This window comes from Aphelocoma coerulescens (assembly GCF_041296385.1).
Source record: "Aphelocoma coerulescens isolate FSJ_1873_10779 chromosome Z unlocalized genomic scaffold, UR_Acoe_1.0 ChrZ, whole genome shotgun sequence".
NCBI classification, from domain to species: domain Eukaryota; kingdom Metazoa; phylum Chordata; class Aves; order Passeriformes; family Corvidae; genus Aphelocoma; species Aphelocoma coerulescens.
In genome coordinates, this window is record NW_027184085.1 from 1,999,137 (window position 1) to 2,020,507 (window position 21,371).

Consider the following 21,371-nt stretch of genomic DNA (forward strand, 5'->3'; position numbering starts at 1 on the left):
TCCCAGCGCTGCATCCCAGCCAGTGCTGTGTGAGAGCCCTGATGGGGACAGAGAGTGTGTGTTGTAGCAGGACTCTGTAGGCAGGGAGGTAGCACTTGAAATAGTTCAGGTGTATAGAAAATGAATCCTTTCTTCTGAGACTCTGAGTAGTGTTGTGTTCCCGGTAAGTCTAAGCAATTAAGAAAGCTTTCTGGCTTTACTTAATCTAATTTACCACATTTTTCTGTAATGAATATGTTGCAGGATAGTTTAACTAGTCCGGTCTAAAGGCACTTTTAGAGCAGTACCAATTTGCCTTACCTGCTGCTCTGCAGACTGACGTGAGACAGAGGGAGATGATGCACTGAAACTCAACTTAGGACTCGCCAGAGGGAGCAGGACAATGTGTCATAATGTTTCTAGCTGTGACCCAAGAAGTTGAGACCTTGCTGTCTGCCCTTTTTATCATAGGAAGTGTCCAAGGTCAGGTTGGATGGGGCTTGGAGAAACCTGATCTAGTGGATGGTGTCCCTGCCCATGGCAAGGGGGTGGGACTGGATGGGCTTTAAAACCCCTTCCAACCCGAACCATTCCAGGATCCTGTGATCTTCCCAGTGGACCAAGTGCTGGTGAAGAAGCCCTGAGAGCTCTGAACTCCCACTGACAGACTTTGGAGGTGAGGCTACTCTTTGTAGGAGTCAGTAAGATCTTGAGAAACTCGAGTTGCTGACTTTCTAGCACATCACCATAAACAGAGAGAGTAATAGTAATAATAATAATAATACTTAGCACATAAGGACAATAGCTGTTGGGGCTGTGAAAGGGATGGTTCTTGCAAAGCTCTTGTTTATGGTGCCTGTGATATCAGAAAGTCTGGCAGGAGGTCTGCTGCTCAGATTTCTTAAGGGCTTTAGGAGGTGGTAATTGTCTCACTTTTGCTTTAAACACCTTGTTAATTATGGTTTTAAACAATGGCTATAAAGTCATCCTGTAATTCTTTGTGTAGTGCTCTTCCCTGTCTCTGTGATTTGGGAGGCAGGTGACTGTTGGAAGGCACTGAGAGGAGGTCACAATTAAGTACCCTCACTAGGACTAGCAAACAAAAACCTTTTTAATTTTGCTGTTGTAATTAATACGCTTTAACATCTGAGGTCTTTCTCTGAACTTGAAGGCACAGTTAGCATAGGATCCATTACAGTGAACTTTCCCTCTTTGCTGTAAATCAGTTTTCTTCTCTATTCCATATATGGTGGTGGGTGGTTTGACTTTGTGTCCTTAAATTATGTCAGCAAACCCCCAAAAATTCATAAAATGAAGAAAAAAGTGTCTCCAATATACTTTGGATATTTCAGACCCAAAGTTACTTTTATGTCTTTGAAAAACACCCCAAATATTAACACATATGGGAGATGGTGAGCCATGTTCCTCAGTCTCTGGAAGAGCCACAAGTATCTCAGTCAGTACAGCTGTTTTTTCCCTCCTCACAGAATATGTAATTTTTCCTCTTAAATGAAGAGAACAAGTCTGGGCCTCCTTTGGATTAATCATTGCTATCAGATGGCGTGCCTTCTTCCCTCCAGATAAAATGAATGTGCAGGTTTGGGTAACGTGCTTTTGAAAATCCAATCTTTAAATTACACTCTACTTCTAATACTTCTTTTTTTCTTCACTTTATGCAATTTGGATTGTGAAATCAGGGAAGTCAGTTCCTGTCCGATCCTATACTTCTTGTTTACCTGAAACTCCCTTACTTGAGGTTGAAAGAAATTTTCTCATCCTGGAGGTAGTGACTATCAGACAGAGTTTCAGTTTTATTTCAGTGCTACTCTCCCATTCTCAAGCAATTTCCATCACTTGGAAATTTCAGAGAAAAAAATCAATTCCCAGCAGGTTGCTTTTCCTGGAACTGAGCCATGTGCAAGACTGTCATGAAAGCGTTTCTGTTGGGTTTAATATTTGTAAAAAGTTATTAAAGAATCCCAACCCTACACTTAGACAAATGCGGACTTTTCAATTATCTGTTTTAATACACTGGCTCTACTAATTCATAAATTATCGGGTATGAAGAGCTATTCCTACTGTCTAGACTACCCACCTGAGTAACTCGGGGAAGAAAGACTCCCTGCACCCGTACAGGTTTAAACCAGCTGGAGCTCATCTGCTGAATACCACCAAAACCTCATTTCACAATTACTATTGACGAAACATCCACCACAACCAGTGGTTAATTACTCCACCTGGATCATTACTGTTGAAAAACGATGCTTCACTTCTCAATTGTGTCCTCCTAGCAGAGCATCTACCTTTTGTTTTTTCACCCATGCAGGTATTTTGTGACTAAGTCATTGCAGATAAAAGACATTACTTACCTCAGCTGTCCTGATTGTGAAGCATCTTTTAATTATTTGCATGCATCTTCTCCATTCTCTCACACACCTCAAAAAGGCATATCATATGTAAGTCAAAAATATTGTAATCTGGAGTTATAATGCTCCCAGAGAACTGGAATATGAAGAAACATCTAATAATTTTGTTATTTTAAGTGAGTATTTGTATTGGCTTTGAGGACAAGAAATCCAAACTGTGTTCCTTGAAGCAGACTGTTGTGCAGTGTAACTGCGATACGCCACATGTATAAGGTCAGGGCTTTATAAAGTCCTTGATTGCAGATGTCTGATAGTTGGATTATTTTTTTATGTCAAGCTGTAGGTCAGGAAGAGGAACACTGATGCCAAACAACTTACCATAAACATGAGAATTTTCTTTTTGCAACAGGCCGAGCCCTGTTTCTGACTGGACAAAATTCCCATTAGCATGACTGGGAATTTTCCTTGGTAAAGTCTGTGAAAAGCATAGGCTGTTGTATTGCCATCTGTGAGGACATGACTAATGTTTGAGGGAGAGAAATCAGCTCCACAGTGCATCTGGCCAGGCCTCTGCAATAAATACAGAGAGACACATAAATGATGGTAAGGTTACGACCTATCCCATTAAAAAGGAAGGAACTCCAAAATTACACCCCTACCTGCCAGCAATAGGAAATACAGAAGCTGGAGTTTTTCCTCTTGCATTGCTTGCTACTCTCCCATCCCTTTTACAACTATTTCCTTCTGCCAAAAAGGGTTTGGAGTAATTTTGTTTGATTTTAGTGAGGGCATTGTGGGCTCCTCCCGCTGGTAAACTGATCTGCAGGGCATTGGCACCTCAATCTCCTCCTCTGGGTAAGAGGAAGGACACATCCCTGCCTTGTGGCTGCATCTGAGTAGCCCATCTCTCAGGATCTGATAAATCCCCCTAAAGCCAGAATTCAGGGATTGGCTTGATAACATTAGAACTAAAACGCTGCTTTTAAGTGATAGACACCCCACCCCTCCCCAGCGCTCCTGGGCATTGGTGTTGCAATGTTCTATATACCAGAATCCAAGAGGCAGTGGATCCTCACTTGGGATGCACCCTGAGGTCCTAGAATTGTGGAAGCACAGAGTAGTTTGGGTTGGAAGGGATCTTAAAGATCCTCTGGTTCCAATCTCCCTGCCATGGGTAGGTCTAAAAGCAAATATGTCTGAGACCAGAAAGCCTGTGTGTCCTCTGGGCTCCAGAGGTGTCAGGAGGAGGAATCATAGGGGAACAAATGGGTACCTCTGTTTCTCATGCCAGCCCCAGCTCTTTCCATACATCCCATTGTCTCATCCAGAGATTGCCATAGGTAACTATAGGTAACTACAAATAAAACATTGCAGTTCATGCAAATGTACGTACTTGAAATAAAGAGGACTTTTATTTAAACTACTGAAACTGCAATACTGTCCACATGTGCTTATCTTTAAAGTGTTCCAGCAGAGCCACTTTGCTGTTTCCTTACAGAAAAAAAAAATCTATTTTTGAGAGCTTACACTCCAAAACAAATCTGAAAACTCATGTCACTGATTTGGACATCTGAAACACAGCAGTACAGGTACAATATAAATGAAGAGTTACAACTAAGGTGGTGCATTAACATTGTGTATTTTATATTAACATTGAGTCTTAGACTCTGCTAGATCCTAAGGAGTGAGGTGGAGGCAAGTGCCAAAGGCACTGGGATCTCTGGGTTGGACTGCTGGAGGAAGAAGCCAGCCTTTTCCTCAGCATAGCATGCCCCAGCTAAAGGGATTTTCAAGCTTTCTTTTATCTGTAAAATCAAATGTTGCAGCTGTCTCCAGTCCTTCCCTTTACATCTTCCCTCCAACAGCCCTGTGCCTCTTCTGCCTGGCCGGTGGCTCCTAAATGACACTGTGCTCTCCTGCCCAGCTCCACCATCATCCCCTCCCAGACTGTCTGACCTAAATCCCTCTCACATCCTGGTCATAAATCCCACTGGTGACATCCATCAGGAGCTGGGCTGACCCTTGGCCCCACTGGTGACACAGCACTGCTGCCACAAATTATTTGTGGGACAGAGATGTGGCAGTTCTGTGGACACTGAGTATGTCAGTGAGTGGTCACCAGAGAGGCCACGGAGGGCAGGCACTGCTCCTGTGTCCTACCTTGGCTTGTCATGGCTGTGGGACACCAGATCCTTTTTGGCAGCAGCACCTTCCCTCTGACAGCAGCCCACCTTTGCTCTTCCTTTCCCTGCAGCATGCTGGGTCCTGGTCCCTGCAGCATCTACATTCCTCTTTGATGGATGTAGTTACACCAGCATCTTACCTTGCAAACAGCGAATTCTCCCACTAGAATTAGGGAGAGATATAAATTTAATATGTTTTTTTATATACATAATTTCCTTTATGTTGGCATAAGGGAGACTGCCCTGTGTTTAACCCCTCTCTAGCTACCAAACCTAAATACTACAATGTTTGTGTGGTCAACCCATAAAGCTAACAAAATTTCAGCCAGCAAAGCACATACTCAGAGTCGGGCATGAGTGAGTGCCCTGCTGAATCAAAGTATTCCCATGTCGGAATGAGCCCCCCAGAGCCAGCACTGGTGCCTGCCACAGCTACTGGTGGACATTTGATTTGGATGGACCAATGCCCAGGGCTCGAGCGAGGAGTGGTTTTCCCCATGGCTGGTAAGCACAGGCAAGGGTACATCTCACCAGGCTTTATTCTCATTTTTCTCACTTTTCTCACAGAATGGTGTGGGCTGGAAGGGACCTTAAAACTCACCTGATTCCAACCCTTTCTTTCATGGGCAGGGATAACTTTCACTTGCAGCAGGTTGCTCCAAGCCCTGTTCAACTCAGCCTGGAACACTTCCAGGGATCCAGGAGCAGCCACAGCTGCTCTGGGCACCCTGTGCCAGGGCCTCCCCACCCTCACAGACAGCAATTCCTTCCCAATATCCCATCCGTCCCTGCCCTCTGGCACTGGGAAGCCATTCCCTGTGTCCTGTCCCTCCATGCCTTGTCCCCAGTCCCTCTGCAGCTCTCCTGGAGCCCCTTTAGGCCCTGCCAGGGGCTCTGAGCTCTGCCTGGAGCCTTCTCTTGTGCAGCTGAGCACCCCCAGCTGTCCCAGGCTGGCTGCAGAGCAGAGGGGCTCCAGCCCTGGAGCATCTGGGTGGCCTCCTCTGGACTGGCTGCAGCAGCTCCAGGTCCTTGTGCTGTTGGAGCCCAGAAGTGGGTGCAGTGAATTTCCCCTTGTACCCACTTTTACTGAATCCTTTCCCAACAGAGCAGCCTTGGAATGACTGCTAGCACCCAGGAGCACCAGCACTGAAATTATGATTTTAGCTTGCAGGGCTGTGTGACAGGAGTGAGCACGAGGTCCTTGCCTCCCTGTGCCACTCACCACACAGAAAGGCTGCCTGAAGAATACTTTTCTTTGCAGACCTTGGGTCTTGTTGCTTGAATCTGCTCTCTTGACATGAGCTGCTGGAGTGGAAGGTGACTGGCTACAGCCAAAACGGCTTCATAACCCAGACTTTGAACACTGCTTGAGAGCTCTGCTCTCAAAATAATGCATAAAAATAGAAGCAGGGCCACAAGCTTAGCTATTCCTAATGTGCACAAAAGGATGGGAGAGTGCCAGGAGCCAGCCTGCGCTGCCTCTGCCCTGCCTTCAGCCTGGCTTGTTCTCTCCTACCTCCCCTGAATGGCTTTTCACTGCTGTGAAAAGGAGAGACATACCCCCAAAAGAGCAAAGTGTGTTTGTTATTGACCCTCGCCTGGAAAGTGTATGAAGAGGGATCAGCTCTGTTTGTTTGTACCCGGTAATGATGTCAGGAAAAGGGTTTTTTTTTTCCCAAGTCTGGTTTTATCCCCTTTGTTGGAAGTGCCTTTGGTGAGTCTCACACCCTGGTGCTGTTAGCAAAACAATTAGGTTAACAGTGCCTTGGCTCCAACTGTCTGTCAAAGGCTGAATTGCAATGCAAATTAACTCGGCTTCAGCTCTTCAAAGCCAGCTGGGTTCAGGAAAGGTCCCCAGAAACCCCCGTGAGAATGGAGGTCCGGGGCTGGGGAGGGTGGGCTCGGAGCGATTTTGCATCCAGGACCTAATGTGTTTGGCAGGAGGGATGCAATGCGTTGTGCAAACACGTTATACAAATGCAGTACATTATATAAATCCTTTCAACACTTAAAAGGGGCTTAGAAGAGAGACGGGGACAGACTTTTTAGTAGGGCCTGAAGCGACAGGACAAGAGGTGATGGTTTTAAACTAAATTAGGGTAGATTCAGAATATGTAGAAGGAAAAAATCGTTGTCTGTGAGGGTGGGCAGGCCCTGGCACCGGCTGCCCAGAGCAGCTGTGGCTGCCCCATCCCTGGAAGTGTCCAAGGCCAGGTTGGACAGGGCTGGAGCAACCTGGTCTGGTGGAAGGTGTCCCAGCCCTGACAGATGAGGTGGAACGAAATGAGCTTTAAGGTCCCTTCCAGTCTAAACAATTCTTGAATTCTATGACTCAAACGTATTTTATTTCTCCTCGGGGATTAACGGTGCCCTTCATGCATTTCAGGACAGGTTTCTGGCCCAGGCTGACATTAGAGCAATACATCCAGAGCAGGGCAGGCTGTGGGTATCACCCCCCTTTCCAAGCGTCCCCTCAGCCCACGTCCTGTGCCCATACTTATCAGCTTCATTATGCTTATTTCTGTATTTTCCATATGGGCACATACATATGGTCTGTTTAAACAAGTTTGCAGGGTTAATTGGAAAGCAGTTCTTTATCAGTTATTTAATTTTTAGCACTTCTGGGGCAATTTTCACCTGCAGAGATCACAAAACCAGGTAAGTGCTGGTGTCCCAGCTGTACCTATGGGCAAACAGAGGTGCCAAAGCCCAGGTCTCTACTCACGGGGAAAGACAGGTGGCCAAGGTCACCTGGAGAACCTATGGCAGGGCCAAAACATTATATTAACTCCTGGATCCCATTCCTGCCCTCCCCCTCTTCACAGCATACACTACACTGTGCTTTTTGTCACTTCCTTCACAACAATAAAGTAATCATAATTGTCAGTGCTGAGGCAAGAGGAGCCACAAAGGGGAAAATAAAAAAAGGAGATTTTAATCTCATTTAGAACAGCCTGGCAAGTTTTGAAAAATTAAAAAGTATAATGTATGGATTAGTGGACATGTCCAACGTGTCTTTCACCAGCAAATATTGGAATGAGAAGGAACTCTTTTTTTTTTTTTCCCTTTCCTGATTTACCATATACATTACAGAGAAAAGAGATTCAGGTTCTCTGAGGAAGTGAGGAAATCAGCCCCAGTGTATGTGAGGTCACTCTGGAGGCTGTCGGACAAGATGTTGAACTAAAAAATATTACCCAAATTCCATTTTTCAGGGTGCAGAAGGGATCATTTTAAAAACAATGGGGTTTTTTAGCATGTGCAGAAACAAATGCTGATGCTGTTCTGATTTGGCCCCTGCTATCACCCCAAGACCATAGGGCTGTGCCCTGGGCTCCCCTCCTGCCTTTAATTATTTGGAGGTGAAGCGAGGAGTCAATTGCCTTCCTCAGACTCCAGCTTTGTAATAAGCCTTCCTAAATTATTCCTCCTGATGCCAGCAAATAACATTCGTCCCCTCCCCAGTGCTTTTGCTACTATTTATCTAGATTTTGAGCAGATTTTATACCTGGGTAGGTATAGTCTGGTTAACATTTAATAAGCCTGCCCCCAGATCTAGCCACTTTCTGACTAATTTAGATCCAGATTCTGCAAATGCCGGGGGCCAGTTTGTAGCATCCCTCACCTGCTCATGTGAGTATGTGCACAACTGGATGCTTAAATTATCCCTGCTCTCCTGCCTACACCAAATTCAGGGATCCAGGACAGGCACCCCAGGGATGCCCTGCCTGCACGGGATGTTAGTTTTATATGCTATCTGGTGCCGTGTTTAGTTGGGTGCATTCGTTTTGGATTTGGATTTGGATTTGGATCTGGATTTGAACTGGACCTGCTTAATAGCAGCCATGATTTAAGAGTCCTGGCTCCTACTTCCGACACGATAACTGCCTTAGAGAGTGACCTTAAAGCAACTCATCCGCCCGCAGTTATTCTGTGAAAAAGGAGCTGCTCCTCCGTGGGAGTGCGTGCAGGACGGGGACCCCTGGGGAGTTCTGCTGCCCTGCCAAGCCTGGCGCTAGGAAGTCTGGCCGGACTTCCCAGCTCGGCCGCAGAGCGCACCAAGGCTGGACGAGAGCGCAGCCTCTTGGTGGCTCAGTTTTCCTCACCCTCTGCAGGTCCAGAATTGGAATGGGGGAATCTGTGGAGCGCCCAGGGTGCCAGGGGGTGTTTCCACTAGTAGTACCCGTAACGAGAATATCGAAGTGCTACATGCTCATCATTTCTGCTTCGTGTTTGGCGAGAATCGGAGCGTACCGAGCCTGCATGGTGTATTTTCCTGTCCTTTGGTGACAGGTGCTGTAAAAACAGAAATTGTTATTATTATTCATATTATCAACATTATTATTGTTATTGTTATTGCTTTTTATGATGTGCCCTCGTTCGATACCCAGAGCCATATCAATTTTTTAAAATTTTTACGGCTGATTTGGTTTAATATTCCAATATTTACAGTGAGGACCGGCACACCCCAGCCCCGAGAGCTCCCCACCCTGTGCCCCGCGGGGTGCGGGGGGGGGGACACCCCAGTCTCCCCGCACCCCCCACCCAGGAGCAGGTATGAAGGGGGGGCATCGGGAGGGGGGCGCGGCAGTGGGGGGGGAGGTTTGGGGGGGCACACACGGACCCACAACCTCTCCGCAACCCGAGCCGCCTCTTGCGCAAGGCGGTTGGAGATAAATATAATATATAGATATATTTATTTATTTTTTTTTTTCCCCCGGAGCGACACGGTGTCTAGACGCCCACGTGACGGGGCCGGGGCCGGGCCGGGCCGGGCCGCTGCGCACTGCGAAGCCGCCGCCGGTGCGGGGGGGCCGGGGGAGGGCGCAGGCACCGCGCCGGCTCCGCTCCCGCCGCGCCCCGCGCCGCCGCCGCCGCTCCCCCCGCACGCACCCGGGGGAAGGCGGAGGTGCGGGGAGGGCGGCTGACTGCGGAGAGCGGAGAGAGGAGGGGGGAAAAAAGGGGGAGGAAAAAAAAAAAAAAACCACGAAAGGAGGAGGAGAAGTAGGAGGAGGAGGAGGAGGGGAAGGAAGGCAGGAAGGAGGAGTGAAGAGCAAAAAAAAGGCACCGCGGCAGAGGCGCCGGCAGCAGGGAGAGGGTCGGCGGCCGGCGGGCACCCCCGCACCCATGTAAGCTCCGCCGGGAGCGGCGGGCCCGGCTCGGCCCGGCGCGGCTGCTGGGGAAGGCAGGAAGGAAGGGACATAGCCCCACTTTTCTCTCTCTCTCCTTTTTTTTTCTTTTTTTTTTTTTTTTCTTTTTTTTTTTTTTTTAATTTTTTTTTATTTCCTTTCTTTCTCTTCGTAGCAGCCGGATCAAGACTCCGTGTGGATTAAACCTTTGGAAAGAAGGAGGGGAAAAATAATAAAAGCCCACCCCGAAACCCCCACATCAGGACGACCTGGGCTTTTAAAAAGGGATACAACACTCTGGATGCGCTCGTTCGCCTCTTTTGTGACAGATGCTTAAACCGACGTCCAGACCTTAGGGTTGGTGTTTTGGGGTTTTTCTTTTTTTTCCATTTTTGCTCCTTTTTAATAGACGCCTTTTTCGCTCGCTCTTTCTGTTTTTGCCTGCTGGCTCTGCCCTGCGCCGCATCCCCACCGCCGCGCCCGCTCCCCGGCGTGGCGGGTTGATGGGCGCCGCGGCCCCGGGGCGGCCGAGGCTCCCCCGCGGCTCGGGCCGCGCTCCGCGCACGGCGGCGCGGCGCCGGCAGCCCCCGCCCGCCTGCCCCCGCGACGGGCGCCGCGGGCTTTAGACGGGATTTTTTTTCATTTTTCTTAGCTTTTTTGGGCAAAGCCGGAGCGAGCGGCGACTCTCTCCCTTCCCTTCCCACCATCTTTATTTTTTCCCTTTTTTTATTTTTTCTCCAGTTTTTGATTTTTTTCTTTTTAATTCGGTTTTTCTGTAAATTTTCTCGCAGCGGGCGGAGGCGCGGCCGGCGCATCCCCCCGCGGGAGGCGGCGGGACCCGCGGCCCCAGCGCGGAGACTGGCGCATGCCACAGCCCGCCTCGGCTCCGCTGCCCCCCGCCGCTGCCCCCCGCTGCCGCCGCATCCCGCCTGCCGGCCCCTTCATGCTCGGCGGACGACATGCCCGTTTTGTAGCCGGGGGCCCCTCCTCTCGTCCCGCATGTTCAGGACCAAACGCTCGGTGCTCGTCCGGCGGCTCTGGCGGAGCCGCGCGCCCGGCGGCGAGGAAGAGGAGGAGGCGGCGGCGGGCGAGCCCAGCGCGGAGGCGGCGGTGGCCGAGCCCCGGGCGCACTTGGGCGGGGGGCGCGGGTGCTGCCCGGGCAAGGCGGGCCGCGGCGGGCGGGCGGCGGCGGGCGCGGAGGCGGAACTGAAGGCGCTGACCCACGCCGTGCTGAAGCGGCTGAAGGAGCGGCAGCTGGAGGGGCTGCTGCACGCCGTGGAGTCCCGCGGCGGGGCGCGGACCCCCTGCCTGCTGCTGCCCGCCAAGGCCGACTCGCGGCTGGGACAGCACTGGTACCCGCTGCCCGTGCTGCTCTGCAAGGTGTTCCGCTGGCCCGACCTCCGCCACTGCTCCGAAGTGAAGCGGTTATGTTGCTGTGAATCCTACGGCAAGGCTCACTCCGAGCTCGTCTGCTGCAACCCGCACCACCTCAGCCGGCTCTGCGAGCTAGGTACGGCGGCAGGGGATGGCAGGGGTGCAGGGGGTGCGAGAGATGGAAGGGTGCAGGGGTTGGAGTAGTAGAGGGATGGAGGGGATACAGGGGTGCGGGGCTTAGAGGTGTGCAGGAGTTGTAGGGATGCGGGAATACAGGGGAATGGCGAGCATACAAGGCTGCAGGGGATTCGGGGGTGCGGGAGTTAGAGGTGTGCAGGGACTGGAGGGCATACAAGAGATGGAGGGGATGCAGCGGTGCCGGGGCTGAAGGTGTGCAGGGGATGGACGGGATATGGGGAATGGAGTGCGGGGTGCGGGGGATGGAGAGGGTGCAGCGGCTAGAGGTGTGCAGGGTTGGAGGGGATGCATGTATGGAGGGGATACAGTGGATGCAGCCCCACTCACCTCCCAGCCCACAAAACTTTTTTCCCTTCTGGAGAAAAAAAAACCAAAACAAAACCAAGCCACAACAAACAGCAAATCCCAGAACGCGCGCAAAAACTTTCTATTGCCGTGGTTTATGTATTTCCTTTTGTATTTAGGGGAGGGGGAGACCCCCCCCCACCTCTGGGACCCCCTCCCCTCCCGGGGGCCCCGGCGCTGCCTCCCCGCCGTCCCCGCGCGGTGCCGGGGGATTAAGGGCCGGGCGGTCCCGGCGCTGCCGCGGCTCCGCCGAGCCAAGGAGGCCCCGATCAGACAGCCCGAGCGGCAGATAGCAGGGAGACTGGCGCCAGACGGCCCCTTTTGTTTATCTGACAGCTAAATATCAAGGCAATCACCGCCTCGCTGCCCTGCCTCCAACCCCCAGAGCTAAGACAAACAGTTTTACTAAAAGAATGCCACTGTTATCATAAGTTCCTATCTTTTTTCTTTTTCTTTTTTTTTTTCTTTCTCATGGCTCTGCCTTTATTTTCTCTGTACTTCTCTAATTCCAGAGTCTCCCCCTCCACCCTACTCCAGATATCCAATGGATTTTCTCAAACCAACTGGTAAGTAGACTTTTTTCAGTGCAGGGTAAGAGATAAAAAATGGGAAAACAGCCCCTTTATCAGGGAAAGCAGTCTCCTGCCTTTGTCATGCATTTCGCTCTTGGGTTGCTTGTGTGCTTCTGTGCCTCCTGCTACCCCTGTAAGAATTAACATATAAGTTATCTAAGCCACCTTGTGCACAAAGTAGGATTTTAAAACTCTGGCAGGAAACTTCAGAAGGGATTGCAGTGCAGCGCAGACCTGTGCTGCTTGAGTCAGCCAGGAAAACCATAGGCTCCAGTTGGAAATGGCAGTGCTCCCGCACCCCTGGGTGAATTTTTAGGGATTTAGGTTGGGGTCCAGCACAGCATCTCCCTGATGCCTGGGAATCCCAAAGAACCTTGATAGATGGACTGATTAGAAATCTCTCTTGAGTTTTATAGGAGCCTGATCCTACCTCATCAGGTTGAAAAAAAAAATGGGAAAAGAGGTTGGGAAGTTCTTATTTCTGACTTTTAAAATTTAAATTTCTTAGCACCACTATGCATGCCTGTTGCTTGTAATTGAATGTCAGGGTGCCAGGGGAGAAGCCCATTTGAGGCTGGCACCAGCTCTTTTGCGGTTGTCTGCATAAACTCTTGGCTGGCAGCGAGCTTGCCGGGTGTGAGATAAATGAGGCTGGGAGAAGGAGGAGAGGTGGGGAGGATCGGAAACAGGGGGAGCTCAGGAGGAGCAGCTCCTGGCTTCCTGAGGATTAGTGGCTCTGGAGTGCTGGCTGGAGCACGGTGGTCTCTGTGGTCGCGTCCTGTGGTTGTGGCAGACAGGGGAGGCACTGCAGGGAGGCAGAGGTAGATAGATATTCCTGAAGACCAGTGTCAGGTTGGTTGGTTGGGGTTTTTTGGTCAAAGGAACAGTGTCTGTAAAATCACCCCTCTCCAGTGTCTCAGGGCTAAAAGAAACCCCAACCCTGAGGCTGCTCTGGTGCTGTGGTGGGGTCTCATCCTGCTTGCTGCTCCCTTGGAGGATGGACTGTTGTTTTCACCCCCTGCAAACTCTTTGGGAACACTAATAAGTCTTTTTTTGCCTTGCGGAAATAAACAAAGTTGTTTAACAAACAATTGGGTTGCAAAGTATGAACTATCTTGCCTTGGTGTGAAAAAAACAGGAGATAAGGGCTCATGAATGGAAGAGGGACATCCGGAGTAGGTTCAGCATCCCAAGCATGTGCTGGAATGCAGAAGGGTTGTCCTGTAATAGACTCTGAGGGTCTGCTGGATCATGAAGTTTTGTGGGTTTCACATAATATTGACTGCATCCCTGCAGTGCTCCCCTAAAAGTTCCTATTTTTACCTTCACAGCTTTTCTTTCCACCTATTGATGGTCCTGGCATGGGATGCAAAGGGGTTCAGAGCTGCGGGAGAGAAGGGTTAAAGCTTGATTTTGGTTTCCTGCAAAGATGTTAGGATAAAATCTATTAGCAGGATTTAAACATTCAATCTGCCTCTGCCAGGATCTCATTTTCAGTTAGCTGAATGATATATTTATTCATTAGCAAGTGTTGACATAAGGTAGCAAAATGTGTGTAAACAGAAAAGCAGCAGAACATGAATGTGCCATTTCGAAAGGAAAAGTTATTCCTATTGGCCAATAGGAAGTGATTAACACTGCCCATCGGAAGCACAGAAACAACTGGGTTACTCACCAAAAAGTCCTCCTTTTTTTTCCTTTTTGAAGGAAAAATCTGCTTGGCAGCTGAGCTCTGACTAACGGGGCTGTGACAGGCACCAGCGGAGCCTGGAAGTCTGTGGTGGCAGGTGGGTTTTGCAAGCTCAGGGTTTCTTAGCATTTCCTCTGCAGAGGACTGAGGGTTTCCCGTCCCAGCCTTGGTGCCATCTCCTGTGGCAGCTGCCCAGCTGCATGTTGAGAACTCTAGGAAGGTGTGAACATTTTTTTACCTGGCTGATGCTCATCAGCCGTCTTCTCACCTGGGACCTTGGGTGGGAACCGTCCCCATGTTTAGACTCTTATCAGTGGGGCTGGGAATGTTCTTCCAGCAGGAAACTTCTGCTTTTCCACTGAGCATGATAGTAGTGGTAAAAGTTTTTAAGTGTTTAGTGTCATGTCTTGTAAGTGCTTTATATGGAGAGACAGGCAGGTATTAAACCTGGACTGGTGTGGGCTCTGGCAGAGGCTGCCAGATCAGAGAATCAAAAAAGGATTTGTGTTGGAAGGGACGCTAAAGACCCTCTAGTCTCACTCTCCTGCAATGAGCAGGAACATCTTCAACTAGACCAGGTGGCTCTGAGTCCCATCCAGCCTGCCCTTGAATGTTTCTGGGGTGGAGGATCTGCCATCTCTGTGGGCAGCCTGTGCCAGTGCCTTACCACCCTCATCATTAATAGTTTCTTCCTTCAATCTCATCAAAATCTCTCTTCTCTTTTAGTTTAAAACCCTTACCATGGGGATTAAATCAGTTTTTCTGGAGGGGATGGAGGCTGAGACAGGCTGTATCGCAGGCTGGAGGAAAGTAGGGTTGGACAGGGAGCTGGGAGTCCACTGCAGGCAGTGAAATGCCACGTCAGGCTGTGTTGGTAGGATAGATCTGGTATTTGTGTACTTGTTGTAGAACAGAAAGGTCTGCCCTTGATGGCTGAGTTACCTGAGAGAAGCTGTAGGTCAGGCTGGCTTGCTCATTCATAGAATCCCAGAATGGTTTGGGTTGGAATGACCTTAAAACTCATCTCGTTCCAACCCCCTGCCTTGGGCAGGGATATCTTCCAGTAGACCAGGTTGCTCCAAACCACCTCCAGCCTGGCCTTGGACACCTCCAGGGATGGGGAGGACTTTAATCAAGGGAAGGACTTTCCCTCTCCCTCACACAGGACGTTGGCAGGGATGGATGATGGAGGTGTGTGGGCACTCAGCATTCCTGATGTCCCTGCTGGAGTTGCCACTTGCAGCCATGCTGAAAGTGAGGTGGATAGTAGTGCCCTCATAATTCAGGGAGATTTTTGATGAAGCTTTAAGTGGGACAAGGGGCTGCAAGTGGCTCCATTGTGCTCCTGCATGACTGGTCTTGGTGGTGCTGGAGTGTGAGAGTGCAGGAAACTCACCGAGATGTCGCTGCAGGGCCGAATGCCGTCCTGTGGCGTCAGCTTTCAGGGGAGCTGGAGGTTTGGCAGCTCCCAGGAGCTATTTGACACCTTGCAAGGTTGGGATGGTGGCCAGAAGGAATAATTTTGTGTCTCTACAATGGTTTTATACTGTGGGAAGGCAGTGTTCGGAGAGGATTGATGCGTACCAGGCTTGGACAAATCCTGATTTGGGCTGATCCTGCCACCTCTTTGGTGCTGAAGGTAAAATGAGCCCCAGTGCCCCCTAATAACAAGAGTCCTGGGCAGCTCTGTGGGTGGTAGGAGGAGTGCAGCAATTAATCCAGCCGCACACAGGGCAGAGACCCCGCGAGGGTTCTGACTTTGGGTTCATTCCACACCTGACTGTCATGGTTGGTCTAGAGTTGAGCTGCACCAGCTCTGCATTTTTTAAAGAGACTTCAGGGGGTGATTCATGGATGAGGGGAACTGTCTTGTTGGGCGATGGGACACGGGAAGGGAACTGAGGAAGAAGTGTGCAAGCACATCCCCCCATTGCTAGGGTTATGTACTTGAAGTTTGGATAGGATTCTGTCCTGCCTGATGTGGTAACAGAGAACCTGGTCACGTATGATCCCTACGGCAAGACAACATGGAAAGGACCAATTATGTCCCTTATCCACAGGAACTCCTCAGGGAACTGTAGCTGCGGGCACAGGGAGCCCAGGGCAGGGCAGAGTGATCCAGCCTGTGTTCAGAAAGCGTCTGTAGCTCAAGCACTTGAAGCTATCAGAGGGGAAATGGCAGGGGAATCTTCTGTCTGGACTAAAAAGGGTTAAAAAAAGTAAAACCCCTATTTCTTTAAAGCATAGAAAGCACGACAAGGCATTTAGAGAGCATATCATATACAGTATTTCACAAGTAAGTCTATTTCCTGTCTCCCCTATTGTTTTCAGTTTGATTAAGTATATCCTGTTAAACTGTATATTCCTGTTAGGGCTTTTACTTTACTCTGATAAAATGAGGTTATGCAGACAGGAATTTCTTATTCATTGGTATTTCAGGGGTGGGATCTGGAAGAATTGCTTTATCAGTAGGAAGAAAATCATTTGGGCTCTCCTGGTGGTGGTCCTTACTTTGAGATACAGACGTGAATGAAATGATGGCATAGGGAGCCCAAATTTGGTGAAACCCAAAGTCCCTGAGGACCAGAAGTTTGCATGAACTTCACAGGTCTTCTCAGGCTTGTTCTTCAGCTTGTGGTCCCACATGGTAATGACCAAAAAGCTGGAGTTGGTCCGTAGGACCAGAAGATTGGTGTTGCTTCTGGCTGTTGTAACCCGGAGGAGCAGGCTTATGATAGAAAAGTCCAAACCTTGAGCTCCAGCACCTGCATGCATGGGGAGAAACCTCTAATGAAGCAGCCAGTCTTACCCTGCCCTTGGGTGGTGCATGGAAGAGTAGGTCCAGTTTCCCAGGAGGTGGCAATAAGATCTGCCAGCAGCTGGTGGTGACAAAAACTGAGTGGGGCACCACAAACTCAGCCCGATTGCTGCAAAAGGGCAGCAATGAGACGTTTCCCTTTCGGTTCCCATTTTGGTGAGTTACAGGTGTTGACTAAATTGGGTGCATAAAGTCACGATTTAAGAATTTTTGGAAGCTCGCTTGCATCAGAAGGGCGACAACCTTGATGTCCTTAGCCGGTGACTTGTCCAGAGAGGTGGCAGCCAGCCTATAATTTCTGCCGGTCTATAATCAGCACTGGCTGGTGATGAAGTGCAGCCTTGACTGAGACAACGAGTTAGGGTGGATGCTTCTTGATGAACTACCGTCTCTGCACGGACAATTAGTAATCGCTTCCTGCTAAGCCCTTTGGAATGTGTGTTCTGCTTGGGGCGATGCTGGGAGCCTGCAAAGAACCACCTATATACTGACTTTTTTTTTTTTTTTTTCCTTTTCCTCTGCTCCAGCAGATTGTCCAGACTCTGTGCCTTCCTCCACTGAAACAGGGGGAACTAATTGTCTAGCCCCTGGGGGGCTCTCAGGTAAGAGATCTCTTGTTGCCCTTGATCTTGGATGTGGGTTGCGTTGGCTGAGGGTCCCGGCAAAAGGCAAAGTGATGCTGGGGATTTTTGGGAATGCACATCACTGAGAAGGGTGTGCTTGGAAGGGGAGCTGGGCTTCATTTCAGTAGCAGCTGTGTACCTCTTGTGCAAAATGATGTGTTGAAATCCCAGACAAGGTTCTCCATCCCTGAAAGCCTGTATTTCCTTCAAATTCCGGCCTCATTCTCCATTCATTTTTGGGCTGAGGCAGGAAGAGGCAAAAGGGCTGAGGCAGGGGAAGGCAAAGCAATGTTGGTTGACCATTCATTTGGATGTATGGATTATGGGAGCAGGTGCTTAAGGTGCTCGTACCTTAAAGAAGGATTTGGTGTCAAGGTCTCCTTGACTTGGTGGGGGCATCTCTGGTCTCTGGGATGAGAGCCCTACTCCGATTTGGCTCCTCGTAAGGTCACCAGCATCCCACATCTGTTGCACAAGGCTCATGGTGCCCAGGGAGGAAAAGTGGCCTGCTTTTTTATAGAGGATGTAGCAGAGAGAGTTGATGATCCTTTCGTATTCCTTCCAACCTGAGGTATTTTATGATTTCCGCTGTTTTCCTGTTTGCCATCTCCCTCAGCCTCCTGTTTCAGGATGGAGGCTCATAAGGTGGTTTCCCCACCCCTCTAGGGGTTTGCACAGAGACATAGAGTGGTTTGGGTTGGAAAGGACCTTTGAAGGTCATCTAGTCCAACTCCCAACCCCATTTCCAAGGTGTGATGTCTCCAGCACCTCACCTCTCACCCCAGACTGGCCACCTCAGTGTCTCTACCAGGATTAAAGTGTCTGAAACCATGTACCTGCAGGTACTGGCTGATGTTTGAAGGTGCTTGCCTTTGTGGGGATGTCTCCTTGATTTATGATTTATTCATCACCTTGAAACTGGCATTCAGAATTAGGTCAGCGGCGGCTGCACACACGCATGCATCTGCCCCTGCCTCTCTCCAGGAATTGCGTTTGGTGTGGATGTGATGTCTTTAAGTGAGCCTTGTTTGTTTTTCTTTGGGTGTAATATATACCCTGTCTGCTATTTGAGAGGGGAGCATATTGTTTGTTCAAAGGCCCTAATGAGAATTAATCAAATGAAGGGGGAGAGGGAACAGGGAAACTTGTTGCTGTTTGGGGTTTTTTTCTTAAGGCAGCTTTGGGTTTTTTTATTTCATTTACTATTGGAGCCTATAGCTTCAGGGAATTTAAAAAAAGACACTGTAGAAAGAAAAAAGACAAGAAGCAAAACAACACAATAGGAATGTTGTTAGATCTTTTTTTCTTTTTTTTTTTCCTTTTTCCTCCTGAAATACACCCGTTGCAGAGGGGAGGAGAGAGTTTGGTTCCACAGGATACCACATGAAATAAGCAGAGGAAGTACTCGCTTTTAAAAGGGGGCTTTCTGTAAAGTTCAGCCTATTGATAACATCTCGTCTGGCAGCTCTGCTCCCGAAGGGAAGGCGGGAGGTGGGGGCTTGGGCTGCAGGAAATAACATGGCTCGTTCCTGGTGCCTCCCAAAGGGCTGTGGGAAGGGGACCCCTAGCTCCTTAATTGAACTTCTTCCCCAAATGAAAGCACATTTCCACCTGAAAATAGGTTTTTAACTTACTTTATTCTATTGTTACTATTTCATTGGATTGGATTTTTTTTTCTTGGTTGCCCTTATCAAACGTTCCCCCCCCCTCCCCAAGCCTGGAAACAGAACCTTTTACGATCATTAACCGCTCTTTTTTCCTCCCCAAATGTAATTGTAGCCATTTAGTTTAATGAGGAGCTGATAGGAGAGTTGACTCTTGAAGGGATATGGTTAGCTACCCAAGCCCTGAAACAAAGCCGAATGCCTCCACATGAAAGAGCATTTGTTTTGAATTTGCTCTGATTTACTGGCATCTCCCTTCCGCGCGCAGAAGTGCAGCGCTGAAAATTCCCAACTGGAGAGACCCAGTCAAGAAAGGAAAATAAATGCACTTTGGAGCAATCCTCCAAAGCTCATTTTCTCCTCCTTTTTTTCCTACCCCCTCCTGCATATTTTAGTTAGCAGAAGAGTGTGTTTGAAGAGGGCTTTAATGAGCTATTGGCAGCGTACATGGCCAGTGCTTTGGCTTGGTCTTATCTGTGTTCAGGCAGATGGGGATGGGTGATGCTGGGTGGAGAATCCAGCATCCCTCATCTCCTCCAGACCTGTACATGTTGGATTTGTGGCTCCTTGATGAAAGGATGGCTTCAGAAAAGGAAAAAAACCCATAATTATTTTGGTAGTTTGGAAACTGGAGTGGGTGTGTGAGGAAAAAGACGTCACAGGTGGTTGTTGGTGGTGGTGGGTTCCTGCAGCACTGCAGCCTTTGCTGGATGCTGGTGTATTAGCAGAGATCAAGGTCAGTAGATCTGCTCTGATGTCTCAAAAAGCAGGATTTGGCAAGGAAGATCACTCTCAACGCTGAGAATTTGGGAATGGGGCCAGCCTGGGGTTCATGGCTACTCTGGCAGGGGAATGCATGGAGGGGTTGAGAGGATGGTGGCAAGGAGAGCTTTGAAGGGACTCAAAGCGAGCATCCTTGCAGCTCTCCATGAGGAGCCTTTGATGAGGAGGAGTCTCAGATCAGCCACTGCTGGGGTCTGTCTCTTGCTGGGGCTGCAGGCAGTTGTGTTGATGGATACCAGAGGCTCTGGAGGATGTGTGGCGGGGGGAGTGGCGCGGCCGGGGGGATGTACGGGGAGTGTTTCCCCCTTGTGATAACGAATCTGAGCTGCTCTTTTCCTCCCTCCCTCTGCTTTCTGTTCTTCCTGACCCAGGAATGCAATCCTGGGTAGTCCTTCACACCATGCTGGTGTCCTCTTCTCATCCCACCTCTGCTCTGTCTCCCCCAGCCATCCCATTCTCTGGCTGATGTACCCCTTGCTTCCCCCAAGGCACTGGCTCTCACTTCTGTATTCTGGCCTTTATTTATTTTCTTATATCATCTTTATTTTTATCAGTGGTCAGCCTGTGGGTGGGTCAGGACTCCTCGCTCACGTTTTCTCCCCCTGACGTGGTTGTGCTCAGGTATTAGTAGCCAGATCCTTTCTGTCCTCAGTGTGGTTAAAGAGCAAAAATATCACATTGGAGATAAAAATAATTCCCGTAAATAGGAGACAGAGGGTGGTTTTCCTGTATTTTGAGCTGACTTGTTCTCAGCCGATGTGTTTGGTTATGACTTCTTTCAAACAAGCAAAGCCATGCTTGGAGAACTTGGAGGTGGCTGGCCCGTGGTCTGGTGGCATCAGATTGGTGGGAGCCAGATTCCTGTATGACCTGTGGAGAAGCTGTGCTCCAAGGGTAGAAGTGAGCTGGTGGTGTTTGGTGGTGTTGGTGCTGGGTCTCCATGGAACATGATCCACCAGCCCTGGACATCTCTGTCCTGACCTGTGTGTGGTGTGGGGCTGGTGGCTCTCGGCTGGTGGAAGGTTGTGGTGTCCATGGTGGGTGAGGAGGTGGTTCTCCAGTAGGACAGGTGAATAGTGCTGGATCTGCTGGCAAAGCAAAGCTCTCAAGAAGCCCAGAGCTTGTCCTCGGAGAGGGAAAGCAAGCTGAGCTGGCTTGTGTCCTTGCCACATCCACTGCCTTTTTTATAGAGGTTGTTCCTATAATACCAAACCTGAGAGTTTTTCCGGATTTTGGCCGAATCCTGTTGATTTGCCCAAACTCTGGAAGCACCTCAGGGTCTCCAAGAGCCAGTGGATGTTGAGTGATGATACTTGGTGGGTGCTGGATCAAAGTTCTGCAAGCCTTGAGGCTGGGAAACCCACAACGCTCTTCTGCAGCAGACACAGACTCAGTTTCTCCCTCCCAACTCCACACCAAAAACACGGGGAAAAGATTTCCCCAGGCTGGAAAAATATTAGCATCATTCCCTACTCCAGCTCTCTGTGCTGTGGGACCTTGTCTGGTTTAAGGGACCTCTTGGCTGATTGACATTTCATTCCAAAATTGCGGACAGGCCGGGAATGTTTCACTATGCCTCTGATCCCTGCTGGTATCTGCTCGACGGGGAAGAAGCACCTTGTCCAAATCCGGAGATATTTGCCCCCC

General features: G+C 49.5%; 1 protein-coding gene across 6 annotated transcripts in view; it reads left to right on the top strand.

The window, feature by feature from the left end:
• Positions 1–583: 583 nt before the first annotated feature.
• SMAD7 (SMAD family member 7) overlaps positions 584–21,371 on the top strand; it is a 36,994-nt gene continuing 16,206 nt past the window's right edge. Inside the window, exons 1-6 of one of the 6 annotated variants that reach the window (XM_069001215.1) lie at positions 584–655; positions 8,981–9,083; positions 9,833–10,014; positions 10,449–11,167; positions 12,087–12,140; positions 17,182–17,256. In XM_069001215.1, coding sequence (XP_068857316.1) covers positions 10,657–11,167; positions 12,087–12,140; positions 17,182–17,256 — 640 coding nt within the window. In that variant the 5' untranslated portion in view covers positions 584–655; positions 8,981–9,083; positions 9,833–10,014; positions 10,449–10,656. Of the gene's footprint in view, positions 656–5,564; positions 9,084–9,365; positions 9,438–9,564; positions 9,658–9,832; positions 11,168–12,086; positions 12,141–17,181; positions 17,257–21,371 lie in introns of those variants that run through there. The other 5 variants (XM_069001211.1, XM_069001216.1, XM_069001212.1 and 2 more) reach the window with 5 other exon arrangements.